Here is a 20492-nt window from a genome sequence, read left to right on the forward strand (position 1 = left end):
TGTACTGTCATGTTTCATTCCACATAACAGAAGTCGACCAACTGTTTTCTAAAGTGTCTATACTTGTAATTTAATGAAATGATGGATTTGTAATACTGTGTACTTTATATAAAACTGCTACATTAGAGGTCAAATAAATGTGACACTGTTATATAACCAGGACGTTATAATATCTTTTTGTACTATAATTGTTATAAAATTAAGGGCTGAGAATGGATCAAAGCTTCTTATTTGCCCCTTGTTATACAAAAGTAACAGAAAATGTGTATTAGAATTACTAGTGTTCCTGTAAACCCATCTAGACTAAAAGGGTTTGTATTTATTATGTGACTTGATACGGAACTGAGAAGTAGTAATACTGTAATAATAATAGTAATGCTGTATATCATATATACCACTACAATCATACAAATACATTTATCCAAAAGGTGCTACAGTTACATTGTCACCCATAAACATAGAAAATGTATTCTATCCACAAAATCTGATAAATCTGATACCATTGCTTTACATCTGCATCATGTTTGTGAATAGTTTCTATAGCATTCATATAAACTTTTAAAAATACTAGATTTAATTTATTAAGTTTCCAAATAGTCAAAAAATTCTAATATTTTTACATTTGTGCAGATTTTCTAAATGCTATTTTTTAACATAAGACTAAAGAGTTAAGATGTATTATTTTGTTAATACAAATAATACAAGTCTTATATGTGTAAAGTAATTTCAGCCATAGTTGCCAAAGAAAAATATATACTAAATGAAATCATATTAAATAAACCAGAAAACAATAATTAAAAACTATATATATATATATATATATATATATATATATATATATATATATATATGTATATGCGCCACAAAATGTAGAATTATTGATGAATTTGTACAGTTCAGTGCAAGCCCTATATAAGGAAAGGTTAGAGACATATTTAAGAAAACATGAAATCAAGTTTAAAAAAATAAATAAATAAAAAACAGTCATGAAAAAAAGAAATTGTTACCTTTGAAGGTGACCCAGGGAATCGCCTATGGTGTGCTTCGCCTCTTCTTTCCCTGGGTTGAAGATCTTCTCCTTGAAGGAACTGAGTGCTTGGAATGGCATTGTACAGGATGTAGTTATCTTCACAACTCTACAGCAAACAACTCATTTTTCCTCTTATGTTTCATATATAACTACCCCTGCTAAATAGTCAACATGACATCATTGCAAGGGTTAACTCCATTGTCAAGTAGACCTTTATTTTCACTTAGAAAATTAAAAATGGAGTACTGTCTACAGGATCCAAATCTGAGGCTAAACTAGGATTTGCCAAGTATAATTATCCAAGTTGTTACTGAAGCTCACATCAATGATCTTCTATCTGGAGGGGAAGCTGACAGCTGCATAGCACCCAGGCAAAGTCATTCAACCTGTTTCCATAAGGAGAAGTGAGCAGTGGTGTTTGAGGAAGCTAAACTATGGACCAGACTTTGGGAAACTCCAAGGATGAAAAGAAGCCATGCATTATGCTGGGAAAATAATAAAGGGAGAAAATCCACTTGTAATATTGTGTCCAGGCAAGGTTCCAGGATTCTGAGAAGTGATAATGATCCTCCTAGGCTGTCATGATAGGGGAGAGATGCTACACTGGTCGATGCTATAGTAACGGAAACGATATGGTCCTACCAGTTTAGTTATTAATAGCATCCCTTACAAAAGGGAGACAAAGAACAAGTTTATTAAACATTTAAGGGTTTCCTCCCGTCTCCATGACGCAGGCAGGTGGTCATGGACTGAAATTCACATATATTATTACTGAGGCTTTTCTTCTTTCTCATGAGCCACAACTCTCATTAAGTCAGCTGTATTTCTATGCGGGATCAACTGATAGAGCCAAAAAGGCCAGTGCATAAAATTATTCCTAGTCTTTACCAGAACACGATGGCTGACGGAGATATGGATAGTCTAGAGGATCTGCCATAAAGAATGTATATATAAAGTCACAGTGAACTGCAACTATTAAATAAATGGGATAAAAATCCATAGAAGTAGATAAAAAAAGACTGGTCAAACAAAATTTTTTGTGAGTCTCTCATTAGTGTAATTCATTAATGAAAACATGTTAATTTCATATAGTGGTGGCATATTCTAATGTTTCTATTGTAACATCATATGGGATTTTGCAGTTATTTGCCTCCATTCCATCTCTATCCAACAGCCCTAGACTACAGGAGGAGGGTCATAGGTTGCAGTTGCTCAATGGGATCTTGACACTGAAGGGCTCAAAGAGTTGTTGCTTACTACAATACAAGCTGAAGAAGGCAATTTCTTATGTAATCCATCAGACTGACTGCCCTAAGACTCCAGTTCTTTCCATTCTTTTGAACACATTTTAGGCTGATGTATGACCAGATCAAAGTTCAATAGATCAATGTGTATTTCAGTGTACAGTCATGGCCAAAAGTTTTGAGAATGATAAAAATATAAATTTTTACAAAGTCTACTGCTTCAGTTTTTCTAATGGCAATTTGCATATACTCCAGAATGTTATAAAGAGTGATCAACTTAACAGAAATTACTTGCAAAGTCAATATTTGCCTAGAAAATGAACTTTATCCCCCAAAACACATTTCAACATCATCGCAGCCCTGCCTTAAAAGGACCAGCTAACATCGTTTCAGTGATTGCTCCATTAACACAGGTGTGGGTGTTGATGAGGACAGGGCTGGAGATCAATCTGTCATGATTAAGTAAGAATGACACCACTGGACACTTTAAAAGGAGGCTGGTGCTTGGCATCATTGTTTCTCTTCTGTTAACCATGGTTACCTCTAAAGAAACACGTACAGTCATCATTGCACTGCACATAAATGGCCTAATAGGGCAGAGTATCACAGCTAGAAAGATTGCACCTCAGTTAACAATCTATCGCATCATCAAGAACTTCAAGGAGAGAGGTTGTATTGTTGGCAAAAAGGCCCCAGGGCGCCCAAGAAAGACCAGCAAGCGCCAGGACCGTCTCTTAAAAGTGTTTCAGCTGCGGGATCGGGCTACCAGCAGCTTGCTCAGGAATGGCAGCAGGCAGGTGTGAGTGCATCTGCACGCACTGTGAGGCGGAGACTCTTGGAGCAAGGCCTGGTCTCAAGGAGGGCAGCAAAGAAGCCACTTCTCTCCAGAAAATCATCAGGGACAGACTGATATTCTGCAAAACGTACAGGGAGTGGACTGCTGAGAACTGGGGTAAAGTCATTTTCTCTGATGAATCCCCTTTTCGAATGTTTGGGACATCTGGAAAACAGCTTATTCGGAGAAGACGAGGTGAGCGCTACCACCAGTCTTGTCTCATGCCAACTGTAAAGCATCCTGAAACCATTCATGTGTGGGGTTGCTTCTCAGCCAAGGGAATCGTCTCTCTCACAGTCTTGCCTAAAAAACACAGCCATGAATAATGAATGGTACTAGAATGTCCTCCAAGATCAACTTATCACAACCGTCCAAGAGCAGTTTGGTGATCAACAATGCCTTTTCCAGCATGATGGAGCACCTTGCCATAAAGCAAAGATGATAACTAAATGGCTCAGGGAACAAAACATAGAGATTTTGGGTCCATGGCCTGGAAACTCCCCAGATCTTAATCCCATTGAGAACTTGTGGTCAATCATCAAGAGACGGGTGGACAAACAAAAACCTACAAATTCTGACAAAATGCAAGCATTGATTGTACAAGAATGGACTGATCAGGCCTCGGGTCGGTGAGACGTCGTCCAGCGTCCAGCACAGGTCGGTCGTCCACGGTGGTCCTGTACCGTATTCCTGGGTTTCGGCACCACTTGTTGAGGGAGAACCCCCGCCAGAGTACGGGTCACTTACAGTGGTCAGTCACCTGCTCCAAATCAATCATGCATGTGCGCGCTGACCAGAATGAATTCTGACACATATGCCAGTGTTAATCCCAGTCCATGCAATGAGCCGGTTTGCCCACTCACACAGTACTGAAGTTTATTGAGAAAATCACAAATCTTATACAGGAATGCAAGAAAGATAAGATAACGGCAGTCTGTAAGCGTATATGTCTTGTATCCGAATACACTGGCGATCAGTCATTGGCTCTTGATTTTCAACATCTCCTTAAGTTTCGATTCCCAGGAAAATGATACTGTCTTTCTTGTAAACCACATGACGATCGAGTGCGTCAGCATCTGGGTGTGGTACTGGATACAGGCGCCATCTTAATGTGTATAAGGTATAATAAGCTTGCATAGAGAAAAATATAATTTGTAAATAATAATAATAAATAATAATAATTATAAATTATAATTTCTTAAGCAGTATAAGAGATATATAAAAACAGGAATATATGGGTTTACCTTCACACTATCAGTCAGGATTTGGTCCAGAAGTTGATTGAGAGCATGCCAGGGAGAATTGCAGAGGTCCTGAAGAAGAAGCGTCAACACTGCAAATATTGACTTGCTGCATTAACTCATTCTAACTGTCAATATAAGCTTTTGTTACTCATAATATGATTGCAATTATATTTCTGTATGTGATAAAAACATCTGACAAACACACATAAAAACCAGAGGGCAGCAGATCATGTGAAAATATAATATTTGTGTCATTCTCAAAACTTTTGGTCATGACTGTATATTATTAAACTAGTGATAATCTCATTGCTGAAGGTGTTCTGAAGTGATATTGATAAAGATTACACATTTTTTTAATAAAATTATTTATTTGTAATAATTGTAAAGCTAAATATTTGAATAAAAAGGACCAGTAATATTCCAACCTCTAACTCACAAAGAGTCATGAACCAGCACTCAGGAGAGGAAAACCCCCTATGGAGGAAACCTCTGGGGCGCCATGGCTGATGGACTGCCCTTCCCTCTTGGCATTAAGAGGCTGTACAAAACAAATAGTAATGGTCTTCCTGCAGGTAATGTTGCTTTTAGTAGAGATTATTGAGCATAAATTTGCATGAGCTCAATACCTAAGACTCTTTTACAGGGGTCAATGATTGGGCACATGAGCGTTCACAGCAGCGTTCCCCACTAGGGCACCAACCATCCGACAAAAGAGTTAACATTTGTTTGTTGGGTGATCAGATTTAATTTTATGACTGTCAGATTTTTCGGCGGAATCAGAAGTCCAATTTCTATTCTCCTCTCCAACTCTGCCACTTTATGGCAGCATTTTCTTAAAAGATACCACTTTCCAAGGGACCGTCTAGTAAAAAATATAGCCAATATATATGGGATTTAGCCGTAAATGCAAAGATGGAAAGAGAATAATTCTTGTTTTGAGTTATATTAAATTTGACTATGGAAAATACCAAAAACATCTGCATGACAATTAGGCCCAAACCTATGTCAGTAGAAGGGTTAATCCTGACCATTAAATTTTGTTTCTGAAAGCAATCATGTTCTAGGATAGATATACAGTAATACTATATATGCTATGTATGATAAGTCCACAATATGAATTCCAGTGTGGTTACATCAGAAAGATATCTTGTGCCCATATTACAGTGACAACGGAGTGAAATGGAGAAGGAATAGAATGGGAAATTGTTTATATTCACATTTTCTTGGTACCATATTGGGTGTAGGGACAAGAAGACCAGAGAAACAGTTAAATATTAGTAGAATATACTGAATACCTCATAATAATTGGCAAAGGAAACATCTGTTCCATTATGTTAGGGTTAAAGGCAAAGTAGGATGAAAGCAGCGCTAGAGGAGAATACAATCATATGTCAACAAGAAGAGCCTAATTATCCCCCAGCCCATTGTGCCGCGATCGCCCTGGATTAGCTGCATTCATATGGCGGAAAATACTGGCTCAATTTCGGATATGGAAATTCAGACTTCCAGTAGCTTTACAACCTTGCTCAGTTATTACTAACAATGTCATACCTACTGCATATCACAGGGAAACATTGCCAGAATTACAGGTGGTCAGAACATTGTTTTTACATACAAAGCACAGTTTATAAATTTTGTGGCTAAAAATCTTGTGATATATTTGGCTAGTCCACGTCACACTGTGTCTATACATTGACATTTATCTCACTGCTGTTTTCCTACACAAAAATTATACAGACACATACAACTGCGATGGCCAAAAGGATCCTAGATTTGTCTCTTGTGCGAATGAGGGTCCAATGCTGCTCTTACCGTATATGCAGGATCCTTCCCAGTATGTTCACTTGACATAAAGCTGAAGATTTACTATTCCTATCTAATATATAAAATTGAGAATCTTCAGTAGTTGATACCTTTTCTAATATAAAAAACAAAAAAAACTTTGCAAGTCTTCAGTAGGTGATACCTTTTTTAATGGCTAACTCATAATGATGACAGAATATGACGTTTCGAAGCTTTCCTCTGAGCTTCTTCTTCAGATATAACTAAAAAACACTCTGTAGAGGCTGCATATTTATAACTGGACACAGGGCTAGAATTACAGGAGGGAGGGGGGGGGGAAGAGGCTAGTTACTATATACTTATAAACAACAAACAATCAATTGCCAGATCCCCCAGTTCTTATCTTAATGGCTGTCTTAATGATGTGTATAAAAAGACATAAACCCACGTGAGATGTTCATCCCATTGTCCAACGTCTGGAATAGGGTCATGGCCTTGTACTCATAAATCAGTCGCTGTTTCCTTGATTTAAAGTTCCCTTTTAAGATCAAGATTTTCATGTCATTGATGATGCTGTGGTGTGGTCAGAAACTCAGAATGAGAATAAATTCACATCGCCATACAATCAAACAACAGAGAACTGATCTTCCCGTGCCAAATCATTTTTGCCAGGAACACCACAGCATCATCAATGACATGAAAATCTTGATCTTAAAAGGGAACTTTAAATCAAGGAAACAGCGACTGATTTATGAGTACAAGGCCATGACCCTATTCCAGACGTTGGACAATGGGATGAACATCTCACGTGGGTTTATGTCTTTTTATACACATCATTAAGACAGCCATTAAGATAAGAACTGGGGGATCTGGCAATTGATTGTTTGTTGTTATAAGTATATAGTAACTAGCCTCTTCCCCCCCTCCCTCCTGTAATTCTAGCCCCGTGTCCAGTTATAAATATGCAGCCTCTACAGAGTGTTTTTTAGTTATATCTGAAGAAGAAGCTCAGAGGAAAGCTTCGAAACGTCATATTCTGTCATCATTATGAGTTAGCCATTAAAAAAGGTATCACCTACTGAAGACTTGCAAAGTTTTTTTTGTTTTTTTATATTTTATAACCACTGGCTAACACGGTACCAAAACAAACATTTTCCTTTTACCTTTTCTAATGGCTAAAATGACGACAGATCGCAAGCTTTCGAGGCTCTAGGCCCCTTCCTCAGGCATAGAGTTAATATTAACAAAAGGTATCAACTACTGAAGACTCTCATTTTCTTATATTTCATATCCACTGGCTAACACGGTACAAAGATATTTTTCCTTATATTCCTGTCTAATATACGATGTAAAGTTAAACTAGACTCTCATAAACCGCGCCAGATTTATCACAGAGGCAAATGCTGGACAATAAACCTGGTGCAGTCTAGACTAGACTGTTATTTATATCACCATCTATGCAGTTTAAGCCACAAGTCCTTGTTGAGCTAAGAGCAGCGGATCATTCTTTTTGGTGCATTTGCTTTATCGATGTGTCCAAAACTAGATGCTTGAAATAGCACTCAAAAAGTGAAAACTTTTGCTGCATTTACGCCAAAGCTTTAGGCACACATACATTAGTAAATCAGACCCAATGTAAATAATACTTAACATGTATGAATTTAGCATTGGTACTAATATACCAAATCGTCCAGTATTGCGGCGTCTGTAATCAGCAATGACCTTCAACTATGGAAATAAGTTTTTCTCTAATTCTTGTGATGGTAGAGGGTCTCTTTCCATGATTGACTGACATCTTTGTATGATCATGAATACAGGAAAAGCTGTTATTCATGGAGAGAGACTGACTGACACAGATTTCAATTCTGGCATACAAGACCTGCTGAGATGCAACAGTCTCCAATCTCTTAAAGGGACCCGTCAGGGTGGTTTAGGACGCTAACCCCCCCCCCCCCCCCAAGTCCATATTTCCCTGTTATAGAGCAATCCACGGCCATGTTAAAAAGATTTAAAAAAAAGCTTTAAAAGGGATTCTACCATTAAAACCTTTTTTTTTTTTTTTGTGGATAAGACGTCAGAAAAGCCTTTAGAAAGGCTATTCATCTCTTAGCTTTAGATGTGGTCTCCGCTGCGCCGTTCCTTAGAAATACCGTTTTTTACCGATATGCAAATGAGTTCTCCTGCAGCGATGGAAGCGGGCACCAGCGCTTAAACAGTGATGAGGGCGTCCCCTCCGCTGCCAGAAAAGTGTCTCCAAGCGCCGCCTCCTTCTTCGTCCGCCGCGTCATCTTCAATGTCTTCTTCCGGTGCAGGCTCGTAACTTCTAGCAGAGCAGAGCAGACTGCGCAGGCCACAGGAAAATGACCACTAACAATACTGTGCAAGCGGCCATTTTCCCATGACCTGTGCGCCTGCGCAGTCTGCTCTGCCCAAGGCCTAGAAGTTAAAAGCCTGCGCCGGAAGAAGACATTGAAGATGACGCTGCGGACGAAGAAGGAGGCGGTGCTTGGAGACACTTCTCTGGCAGCCGTGGGGACGCCCCCATCGCTGTTTGAGCGCTGGGGCCCACCCCCATCGTTGCGGGAGAACATTTGCATACTGGTAAAAACCGGTATTTCTAAGGAACGGCGCAGCGGAGACCACATCTAAAGCTAAGAGATGAATAGCCTTTCTAAAGGTTATTCCAACGTCTTAGCCACAAAAAAAAGGTTTTAATGGTAGAATCCCTTTAATATTTACCTAAAGATGAGTCTGATGAATCTCATTGAACTCCTCTCTGATGGTCCTGGAACCTGCGCTGTTCTTCTATGAAGCAGGCGATGTATACTCTGGCTTCTCTGCACGTGCCATAGATTCGACGCTTGCGCACTTACCTGCACGTCAAACAGGCAAGTTTAAAGCTTTTTTAATGTTAAATGTGGCTACAGATTGCTTTACAACAGGTTGATGTGGGACACTAAAGCCCTAGTCTATAAGGATCTGGTCTATAAAGATTCCCTTTAACAATTGTGGCACATCTTGCGCCAGCTGGGAAATGAATTAAGACTGGTATAGAAAACGCCAGTTCTAATAAATTCTCCCCACCGTGCTCCGCTTACATTGATCTGATATTTCATCACTGGGACTTCATAGGTACCATGAGTAAAACTCAAATGCCAGCTCCGCAGGTAAAGAGAATACAATTTTCCTTGGCTTAGACCAATTGATATCAATGTCTTCCATGCAATTCTGAAATCTGCAAACTCCTGAAAGAAACCACATGCATTCTTAATAAAGGGAAACACAATTCTCCTTCCCAGTGTATTATCTTACCCAGGCTTCATTTATTAATGTTTCCTTACAAACAATTTCTTCAAAATGTAAATACCAACAACACAGGTTCAACAAGAAGTATAACAAGACGCACAACCCTTCAAGAGCATATTAAACAATGATTCACAGTTCTGTACAAATTAAGGTACGTGTTCAAGTCTTTCAATATTCTTATGTAACAAATCCATTTACACCGTAAGGCCCCGTGGTCTTCAAAATCAATAGGATGAGCATAGTCCATGGAAACTAAGCAAGTGACTGACAGAGGTACAAGTTAGGAAAGTCACAAGTCAATCTGATCTGTATTTGCCAAGTCCAGGGATAAACAGAGAAATGCTTTGGGTTATGGACTCTCCAGATTGCTGGGAACAATTTGAACCCATCTCAGGCATCTTTAACCCGAAATGCAACCTTAAAAGGAACTCTTCAAGCAGCCTTAGTAGCAGGTGGTGACCTAGGATCTGTAACCGCAGATTTTGGACTCATGAAGTCCTCACATAGAGGTGCATCCATGGCTCTTGTCTCTTTCTCCAAACACTATGAACGCTGGGAAGATCAATCAATAGAAATATCCAATGATTCGGTTACAGAAAGTGACAATACAAAGCATTATCCTCATGTTGACAGACTATTCTGCCTGCAGCAATCTTTACTGGTGCTGATATATCTAATCCCTTTACAGCAGCAGACTGTATAGCACGTGAACGACATATGAGAACTTTATTTACTGGACACTTCAAAGAAATACAGAAAGCCTCAGGATGGATATGTGTAATAAAGGTATACAATATGATAGGCTGGATTTTTGAGGGATACAAGCAAAACATACCTAACTACAATGTATATAGAGAGAAAATATGAAACCTACAGAATATACGCAAGAGAAGGATTTATTGCAGATTACACATGAAAGTAATGTACAAAGGAAAATGTAGTTAGGAAAATACCATCTCTCCTAAGATCCATTTGGAGACCAACACCAAGATGTACAGTATATTCAGATATGCAGGTGCTGTGCAGATAACCTAGTATTGTAAACTGGTTTGGATACAGAGACTGTAAAACAAACTGATGAAACATAGCGATTCAGTACTGAACTCTGAATGAAGCCTTAAAGGGGTTGTCCACTTTTATTTTTTAATTGATGACCTATCCTCACAGCAGTCGTGTGAGCGCCGTGATACCTTCTATGCTTACACTGCACAGAGTGTTTCCTAGAGACTATTGACTTCTATGGGACGAGGCTGTAATTACATTACACAGCCAGCTATGAAACAGACAGCCTGTAAACAGTGAAGGGTTCACAGTGCTCAAACAGGCCACGCAGCCCCATCAAAAAGTTGACCCCAACTGGTCTTTTATTGATGACCTATCCTCAGTATAGGCCATCAATGAAGAGAACTAAGGACTTGACAACCCCTTTCAGAAAATCCATAATGGTTGAGGCAGGAAACTTCATAATCTGTTTCCGTTTCTCATTAATTTTCCAATATATCCTTATTGTGCTCAGAGCTCCATTTTCTGTTATATAGCCCCATAGCTCTGCTTTAGATCACACAGCCAATAAAACAATAACCTTCTAGATGATTATAGCCACCACTAGGTGGAGCTTGAAGAGGATCTTTCACCACATCCCTCAAGTCCAGCTCTTTGCCTTACTTAACAGACGCCACTCTCCACTGATTCTGGTGCAGTTGGAATTTTTCCTTTAGCCCCCGCTGTTCCTGAGCAATCAGTGCTGTTAGTTTTGGAGCTTCATATGGTTAGGCTCTGCAAAAGCACATCAGGCGCTCTTACTAACAGCACTTACTGCTCAGAGAAAAAATGACAACTGTGCCAGAATCAGTGGAGCAGCGACTATTACATGATGCACAAAGCTGGCGCTGATAGAGGTGGTGAAAGGTCCTCTAATGTATATGGCTGAACACAAAGAAAACTGTACAAAGCAGATTCTTCCTGGTGGATACAGGCAACAATTCCATGGAAACAGAAACTGTAAAATATATATAAAAAAGGACCTGTCAGCTCCCATTACAAGCTTGTTTTAGTAAGATCTTTCATTGCTAATGAAATAATTTTTGAGCAACTGTTCTGAATTGTGCTGGTAAGGCAAGGTAACACCTAGCTGTCAATTTATTTATATAGGAATAACAGGGGAATAACACAAAATATAGTTCTAAGAGAACTGTCTCCCCCTCGCCTTCTGTCTCTATCCCCCTTCCCTCATAGATTGTAAGCCCTCGCAGGCAGGGCCCTCTATCCCACTGTGCCACTCGGTCATTGTTAGTATTATATTCGTCTGTATATTTTGTGTACTCTATGTAAAGCCCAAATGTAAAGCACCATGGAATTAATGGTGTATATAAATAAATAATAAAAAAAGATTGTGCAGAATAATATAGGGATTACAATGATTTACTGAAACTGACAGGTCAGAAGAGGTTACAGTCTCTATATGAAATTGCCTTGTCTTTGTCTACTGACATGAATATGTCATCAAGCCACAAGTGAAGAAAATATGTTTAAAAGTGTAACTTATTTTATCGGAAGGGGGGTAACATTTTTGTAATACAAACTAAAATATTATAACCTATCAAACTTCCTTTTAATAGAAAACAGGCTGTAAAGTTCCAATTAGTAATACTCTAAGCCAGGGGTAGGCAACCTTTGGCACGCCAGCTGTTGTAAAACTACAACTCCCAGCATGCATACTTGCTCTACTGTTCGTGGAACTCCCATGGAAGTCAATGAGCATGATGGGAGTTGTAGTTGCACAGCAGCTGGAGTGCCGAAGGTTGCTGATCCCTGCTCTAAGCAATGCCAGGGAGACTCTCTGTACACATGTACTCAATGTAGCGCAAAGAGCCAAAATGGTCACTTCAAAATGCTGTATATCTAGAAAAATAGTAGCACAAGAAAGTGAAGAGTCTCTGCTTTGACATGCTGTCGAGATTGAAGTACTAGCTATAATAGAACCGCCAGGTATCGCCAGTTAAAAACAGTCGGAATTTTAACTTCATTAGTTCTGTGTTTTTAACTAGCGATATAGCCAACTCTTTTATAGCTAGTAATCCAACCTTAGCAATATAAGAAGCATTTTTCCAGGTTGTAAAAAACCAAAGATAGAGTGACCCCCCTCCCCCTCCAGTAAATACTTCAGCACTGCATATTCGCAATACAAATGTGTACGGACTTTCCTTAGTAACAGCTCGGATACAGGGTTGCTAAAGAGAAAGTTACAGCCGGCTTTCTATTAGAAAGGAAGTTAACTAGGATAATAAATTATATCACAGAAACGTTCACCGAAATGCCCCCAACTCAATAGCAAATAAAAAGGGGAGTTACACTTTAATCTCATAATGTATACTGCGTGTTTCTTTTCTACAGATTTCAGAATTTTTAATTGTATCTATCAAGGTTACTTTTGCTTACATGGTCTAGTTTATCGCTTGTGAAATCCTATTCCTTAAAGCATTTAGGTAAAAGTGCCAAATGCAAAATAAAATAAAACTAAAAACGTATACATTCAACTGAAAATCATAGTATTTTTACATAAATTAAAAAGAATAAAGAAAAAGTGTTTATCACATATCAAGTGAGGACATTAAAATATAAAATCTCATCCACTTTCTTATATTGGGGGGAGAGGTGCACACAAAAAATAGGAATGTATTACTTACTAGTTATTCTATTTGGTGGAGTCCTTTATTAACGGACTGGCTTAAGGCTGGACAAAGTGCTACGTAACAGTTTATTTTATCTGTACGGTTTTTCAGTAGTTCAAAATTAAAGTGAATATAGAATAAAATGTATTTACCCTGAGGAAGAAGCAAAGAAATAGTGACCAAAGCAAGATTTACCAGTAACTCAATATCCACACACTGTACTTAGTTAAGGGTAAGTTCACATCTGCTTCAGTCTTTCGGTTCTTGTGTTCTCTTAGAAAAATGTTACGACTTACCTGTCTAATGATGGGCACCAACGGAGTCGATCAGATCTCACTGACCATAGTGGGTACTGTTAAGCTACCCATTATTTTGCCATTTTTCTGACATTTTAGATGGGATCTTTAATAGCCAGAGCCTCCAGAACAGATATGAACATACCCTTAAAACATCACATTGCAGTAATCTGAAATCTCAATTTAAAAAAACCCAAAAACTATATATTTTCAATGGAACAGCAAACCCATTGTACATGGTCATGGTTCATGGATGAGGTGAGTTATAAGGTCACACACGGATCAGTTTTTGCTTATCTTCATTATAAATCTATGCAATAACTTATGGACACCATAATGAATGGGACGTATGCTGAAAGCAACTCATCACATAGAACCACACGATCGTCACAAAGTGGAGGGAAGCAGAGAGCAACAGAACATACTCTTCAGAAACCTTGTAATATCAGAATGGCAGCACAGAACTAAGAGATCAAAGCAGGCTAAGCATGAATAGAAAACAATCTTTAAGAAAAGCGCTCTTAGCCAAAAAGGTCTTTTAAGTCATTGCTTGCAGAACTGCTATTCTTCATTGTGTTTGCAGGCTGTGTGAGGTTTGGTGGATTGAAAAACGGGTTGGACTGAACTCCAAAGGTGGACTGCCCTGCCATGCCGGTTTGAGTTACGTTGCCACTCATGGTCTGAGAAGCTTGTGGAGTTGCAAACTGGTTGAGCCAAGGATTTTGTTTCTGCTGCGACATTTGGTTCATACTCACTTTGGGTTTCTGTGGACCAAACAAATTGTCTAAAGATGTCATATCTGAGGTGGGCTTACTGAAGGAGTTCTGCTGCAGCATTGCAGGAGGGCTACTTAGAGTATTGAAGTTCTGCATGGCAGCAGGAGATGGTAATGATGGCATTTTGTTCATTCCTATGGGGGCTGCTGCACTAAAGAAATTGTGGTTGGGATTCACTGGTCCCATATTGAAGCTAGAAGGTTGAAACCCTGTATTCGAGTTAAGCCCATTTTGTAGATTTCTGTTTAAAGCCATGTTGTCAACTGATGCTGGGAATCCAAGGCTTCCTGGCATGCTTGTGACTGGAGAAAACCCTGCCACTGCTGGTTTGGGAGCAGCATTTGAGAAACTGTTCAGAGAGGACATATTTTCCATGAGTGTCATTGTCAGATCCTTCGTCTGTAAGAATAAAAAAATGACATATCATATACTTGGTATATCATACATTCAATCCTTGACAAATGAGTATAATGGTGTTACATTGATCATATCACATAGAAAATGGCGATCTACAGTTTGAGATGTAATTTTATGGGAATAAATAGATTCAATACATTTTGAGCTAAGAAGTCTAGAAGACAGCCCGACTCGGTGACTGACAGCTATTACTGTATGCACATTGGAAGACGACTGTCACTAACTGAGTGGGACTTCACACTGGACCCCTAAAGCCAGGCTGGAAATGCAAGAAGACAAAATCAATACCAGCAGCCTTTGCAAAAACATAAAGTCAACTTCTAGAAGAAACTTACTATAAATAACTCATGCAGATAAAAACACCAGTTCATATACTTTACTGTATAGTGTTATCAATCTTGCTGTGTACTACATTGCTATACGATGATACTTGATAAAAGATATAATAAACTCAGGGGCCATGTAAATTTTAAGTAACAATCTGAACATACTTATTATTCTATCATAGAATCCGACTTGGTTTTTTTTCTCTCTCAGGGAAGATGTCAGCAAGTTCTATATAAGCCCTTACCTGTTTCACAGGTCCTGCAGGAGTCACTGAGCTAGGTGTTAGCGGCTGCTGACTTTTCATCTTTTGTACTTGTTCCTGTTCTTTTGCAAGTCTTTGCTTTTCTTCAAGTGTTAGCGACATCTTCTAAAAAACAAAACAAATTAAAAGTAAATATATCATAACAGGATAATACAGAGGTGAACACATACAAAAAACACACAAGTCTACTTATTATATACAGTAGGAAGTCATATCATAATAAGATCATACACAATTGAACAAAAATTGTACAAAAACACTCCGGTGCACTTATGACGTTCTATTGTATATCATAATAGGACAATACACAACTGAATATATACAAGGAAAACACAGAGGTACACTTTTGACTACCTATATCAATATACCGTATATACTTGAGTTTTTCAGCACAGTTTTCGTTTTTTTTTTATTTATTGTATTTTTTTTTTTTTTTTTTTTTTTTTTTTTGGGGGGGGGGGGGGGGGACCATGACCAGATGCAATAGTAATGTATAGAATCTCCCATAAAATAGTGAAAAAAAAAAAGAAGCTTTAAAAAAATATAATAAAAATTAAAATAAAGAAAAGTTCTAAATCCCTCCTTTCCCTAGAATACATATAAAAGTAGGAAATGACTGTGAAACAAACACATTAGGTCTCCCTGTGTCTGAAAGTGCCCGGCCTGCTGAATATAGGGGTCTGCAGTGCTCCTGTTCCGTTGGGAAGGAGTTAATAGGAGCACTGCAGATACACTATATTCAGCCAGGCTGAAATCCAAGTGGGGGAAGAAAAACCCAGTCCTCAAGCTCAGGGAAGGGGCAGATAAGACAACCAAAACACCCCCTCCCCTTTCCCAGCAACTACTGCACCCAAAAACTACAACCATTTTAATTTTTGAAATTCTCCAGTAGCTGCTGCATTTCCCCCCCTCGGCTTATACTCGAGTCAATAAGTTTTCCCAATTTTTTGTGGTAAAATTAGGGGCCTCGGGCTTATATTCGGGTCGGCTTATACTCAAGTATATACGGTAATCAAAATGTACCAATGAACACCAATGCATCAGTACATTTGTAGTATATTACTAACCACCCGTAATATCCCAAGAGACAAAAATGTCTTTGAACAAGAACCAAAGTAACTTGCTTGGCATCCACAACACACAAAAACATATCATCAATAGATTCTAAGCAAGTAGTGTCTGTCAGTTGCCTGGTTTGGCTGTAAAGAGGACCGGTCACCTTTCCTAATAAGTCTATAAATAAGTAGTAAATGCCAGTATTCTCCATGAAATGAACTCTGGGTTATATCATGCTTCTGTTTTTCCTCATTACCAGTCAGTGACACTCATACCAAGCTGCCTAGGAAAGTTAAAAACAATCTACAACCACCCCACTGTATCGCACTGCTGTTTAGTTATGTGATATAGCACCGAATAACTGGGACTTGAGAATTTAGCGCCATAACCGGACTCCATTCACTTCGATGTACGATCAACATTTATCTATTGCTCCTGTGGCTAGGGGATACTTGTCCATAAACGGACAACCCTTTTAGCGGTGACCATTCACATCTGCAATGCCATCAATAACTCCATAGCAATGCTCCCAATTAGGCAATGTGCAAGATAATTTCATTCTAGGACAGGTTTCTCACACAGGACTGTGCTGGTGTTATATTTTTTACTACAGTCATACCCATACAGGCAAAACAAGCTACTACACCTTACCAAGGGTATTTAGGTAAGAAGTCAAAGTACTCTGACATGTTCCATTTTATTTTTGGTGTTCTAGTGAACTGCAGATGCCTCAGAGGTGATCAGCAAGTTAAGGCATTTCCTAGCAATTGTGAGGAAAATCCTTGAACTCATTGGAAGGATAAATATCAATTTTTTCAAGCGTAACATTTCAGAAAACTATCCGGAGTTCATCTTACTAAGACTGAATCGACCTGTACTCTGATGTGCCTTAAAACTATATGATCTATAAACGCAAATAAACTTAGGCATCCCACCTTGCCTTGTTGCTTTGGCACATGTCCATTTTCTTGTTTCTCAATTGAACCTGTCAGAAAATCTTGGTCAAATACTTTATCTGTCTGCAGAGAAAAAAAAAAAAGTTGAAATTGACAACACAAATTTCCATGATATAACTTAAGGGGCTTGAATGTCCAACTAAGCTCTTTGACAAAAATAAAATATAAAAATAAAAAAGGCTGTGCTGCTAGCGCCACCTGTTGGAAGGTAGCAATCCTATAAGTCAATGCCTGACCCCCTTAAGCAGATCTTAGGACACTTCTAACATGTACTCAAACCAAACGCTCCCTGTAGACCACTGGTTCAGGGTGACTCCATCAGTATAGAGTAACCAAGTACAGAACTGGTCTGGATTGGGGAGTGACAATTGTGGCCATCTGCAAAGTACTGTTTCTTCCAGGGGAGACATTCATGAAAGTTTAAAAGGGGTTATCTGGAAAGGTATAAAGCTTACCAGTGTCGTGCCATGGCTTCTTCATACAGAATGCTATGGGTTCTAGGTGTCAGACCACCACTAAACTGGACACCCCTTTAACTCTTATACAAGTTGTTAAAATCCTTCCTTTCTCCCAAACCCAACAAAGCTATTACATAATAAAGGGGGAGCACAAAGTTTCAATGACAACATCAATATAAAGCTACAGCCTTTTACAAGTAATGTTGTGTTACCTGATTGTTTGCTTTACCAACTTGTTGGTCTGCAGATATGTTCAGCTGGTTTGTTATATCCAATGACCTAAAAAAAATTGGGAAGAGGGTCTCAGTTCTGCAAAGGATGAAGATATTAATCTGCTGTACACATAAAAGATTATTCTGCTATTTTTTGAGCTCCATTTAAGGTGGAAATAGTGACAGTGTATTTTGCACTGTGTTGTATTTCAGTGTTTTTACAATATGACATTTTTTTTACACTGTGCAAAGAATATAAGAGATAAAGCCCACTTACCTCTGCTGCTCTTGCATAACATGCAGCTGTTCGAGCTTGGTTTTATGTTCTGCCTCCAATTTGTTCAACATTTCTTTAATCACAGCCATGAATGAATTAAACTAAATGAAAAAAAGGAAAACGTAGCCCTGTCAATCCTTACAGCACACAAGACGGAGATCATGACTAGAGATGAGCGAACACTGTTCGGAACAGCCGTTCCGAACAGCACGCTCCCATAGAAATGAATAGAAGCGGCTGGCACGCTTCCATTCATTTCTATGTGAGCGTGCTGTTCGGATCGGCTAATCTGAACAGTGTTCGCTCATCTCTATTCATGACCCCAAAGAGCCCTAGTGTTATCAATGTCCACATGCCCCACAGTCACACTTAAAGGGAGTTTAAGGGAATAGGCTGGTCAAATCCACACAGTGCCTCATAAAAGATAAAACTTGTTCGAGCAGTCCAGGTTGAAAGGTCATTCAAATCAATGGGTGACCAGGTAATATATGGGTGAGCTGGGTTCACCAAAGTAAAAAGGGAACCTTCCCCTTACTCGGGCAAACAAAAGGGACTTGCTAAAGAAGACCTTACATCACCTCCCTCAAGTCCAGTTCTTTGCGCTATACTGACAGAGGGGGCGTTCCTTACCACCCAGTGATGACGCTGAGCGGTGAGGAACACCCCCTCCCCCTCATGGCAGTACTCGTCTATAAACTAGTACTGGGGAAGGGGAGGGCATTCCTCACCGCTCAGCGTCATGGCTGGGCGGTAAGGAACGTCCCCCTCTGGCAGTACAGTGCTATGGACTCTACTGTCAGGAGGGGCGTCCTTACAAACTGTCAGAAACACCCATCTGACACTGAAGGGCTGTCGATAACGGTACCGATATCTCTTCACCCGGCGCCCATAACGGGAAAGCGTACAGTGACCTGAACTCAGCGCACTGTCAGTTTTCTAGCAGTATACAAAACCACATGTGCCGAGGACATGAAAGGTCCTCTTTAAAGCGTCACTCTAGAAAATATTTTTAAAGATCAGCACTTTTAATACAGGGTGTATTGAAATGTAAGTAATCATGAGTTCTCTCATCTGACAGATTCCTCACTGTATCCAGATGCTGAACAAGTCCCCTGGCTGGTCACGTGACTGGCACACTAACAATTCACACAGCAGTCGTCCATGTGTTCTATGAGGATATATAAGAAATTCTATAAGACAGCTCTGATGATCTTATGACCAGCCGGGGACCCATTCGGCAGCTGGATACAGTGAAGCATACGTTGGGTAAGTGAGCTCACCAGTAATAACACATCAATCAGCCTTGTACTAAAGGGTTGAACATTAAAAATAGTCTCTGGAGTGGTCCTTTAAAGGGGTTGTGGATAGGCGATAAGCATTTCATCACTGGGGACACCAAGGAACCCGGCAGAAGAGGTTACTTTTGTTTGAATGACACAATGGTCCTGTATGTACGCTGCCACTCCATTCATTCTCTATGGGACTAACAAAGATTTACAGCAGTTTGAGGTGTTTTTTTCTTATTCCATCATTTATGCTTTAGCAATAGCATTTCACATCTCAAAAGAGGCTGACAAATCCAGCTTACCATATTTTACATACAGTACTTACAATTTGACGCTACGGGACCCTTACCTGGTTGAGATTTAGGTTATTGTCAATGCTAAGAGGAATTAAATGAGGTAACACTTTTGAAGCCAGCTGCTCTTTGGTGACACCAAGCTTCTTGTGTGTAAAGGTACATTTGTATATGCCTGTATAAGCAAAATATTGTATCAACAAAAATGATAGATAGATAGGGAAATTATACTGATTATTAAAAATATCTGTATAAAATGTCATTACCTAAAATCCCCATAAGAACTGCCGGCTCTCTGGATGGAATTTGTTGCAAAAAAGGGAGGATTTCATCCAGAACGTACCACTTATCCAAGTATTCCAAAATTTTTCCTAGGCACACCAAGGAATTAACCCTTACCTATAATAATAATAAAAAAAAAAAAAAGTGATTTCAGTTCATTTTAACTTGTACGAGTTGCCACTAATGTCCACCAAAAATATGAGTGAGTGTTTCACGAGGTGCGATGTCTTATTGCTAGCATTTTAGTCTTCCACGTGGAACAAATGCTAGGAATGGTTCTTCAATTTAACGGCTGCAATCCAGTTGTAAAGCTAAGACACCAATGACACACCAATCTTAGTAATGTCACAGGATTACCGTGACTCATGTACCACTTCGATGTTTCCCTACTGGAAATAGATAGGATAAAAGATAGGAGCAGCCCATCACAAAAAAAGCTGACTGCACACGAGTCACAGCACTGCCACAATTTGATCAAGGCT

At 39.2% G+C, this 20492-nt stretch overlaps 2 protein-coding genes across 3 annotated transcripts in view; both read right to left on the bottom strand.

The window, feature by feature from the left end:
• SLC17A8 (solute carrier family 17 member 8) overlaps nt 1-1407 on the bottom strand; it is a 35507-nt gene extending 34100 nt beyond the window's left edge. Inside the window, exon 1 of the mRNA XM_075274619.1 lies at nt 1008-1407. Coding sequence (XP_075130720.1) covers nt 1008-1108 — 101 coding nt within the window. The 5' untranslated portion in view covers nt 1109-1407. The remainder of the gene's footprint in view (nt 1-1007) is intronic.
• Nucleotides 1408-9450: 8043 nt separating this feature from the next.
• The window catches only part of SCYL2 (SCY1 like pseudokinase 2), a 30673-nt gene continuing 19631 nt past the window's right edge, over nt 9451-20492 (bottom strand). For both annotated transcript variants that reach the window (XM_075274582.1, XM_075274581.1), the window contains 7 exons: nt 19995-20127; nt 19785-19903; nt 18150-18250; nt 17873-17939; nt 17182-17265; nt 15173-15295; nt 9451-14583 (listed from right to left, as the gene is read on the bottom strand). In XM_075274582.1, coding sequence (XP_075130683.1) covers nt 13930-14583; nt 15173-15295; nt 17182-17265; nt 17873-17939; nt 18150-18250; nt 19785-19903; nt 19995-20127 — 1281 coding nt within the window. In that variant the 3' untranslated portion in view covers nt 9451-13929. The remainder of the gene's footprint in view (nt 14584-15172; nt 15296-17181; nt 17266-17872; nt 17940-18149; nt 18251-19784; nt 19904-19994; nt 20128-20492) is intronic.

The sequence above is a fragment of the Leptodactylus fuscus genome, chromosome 5 (genome assembly GCF_031893055.1).
Source record: "Leptodactylus fuscus isolate aLepFus1 chromosome 5, aLepFus1.hap2, whole genome shotgun sequence".
Lineage (NCBI taxonomy): Eukaryota > Metazoa > Chordata > Amphibia > Anura > Leptodactylidae > Leptodactylus > Leptodactylus fuscus.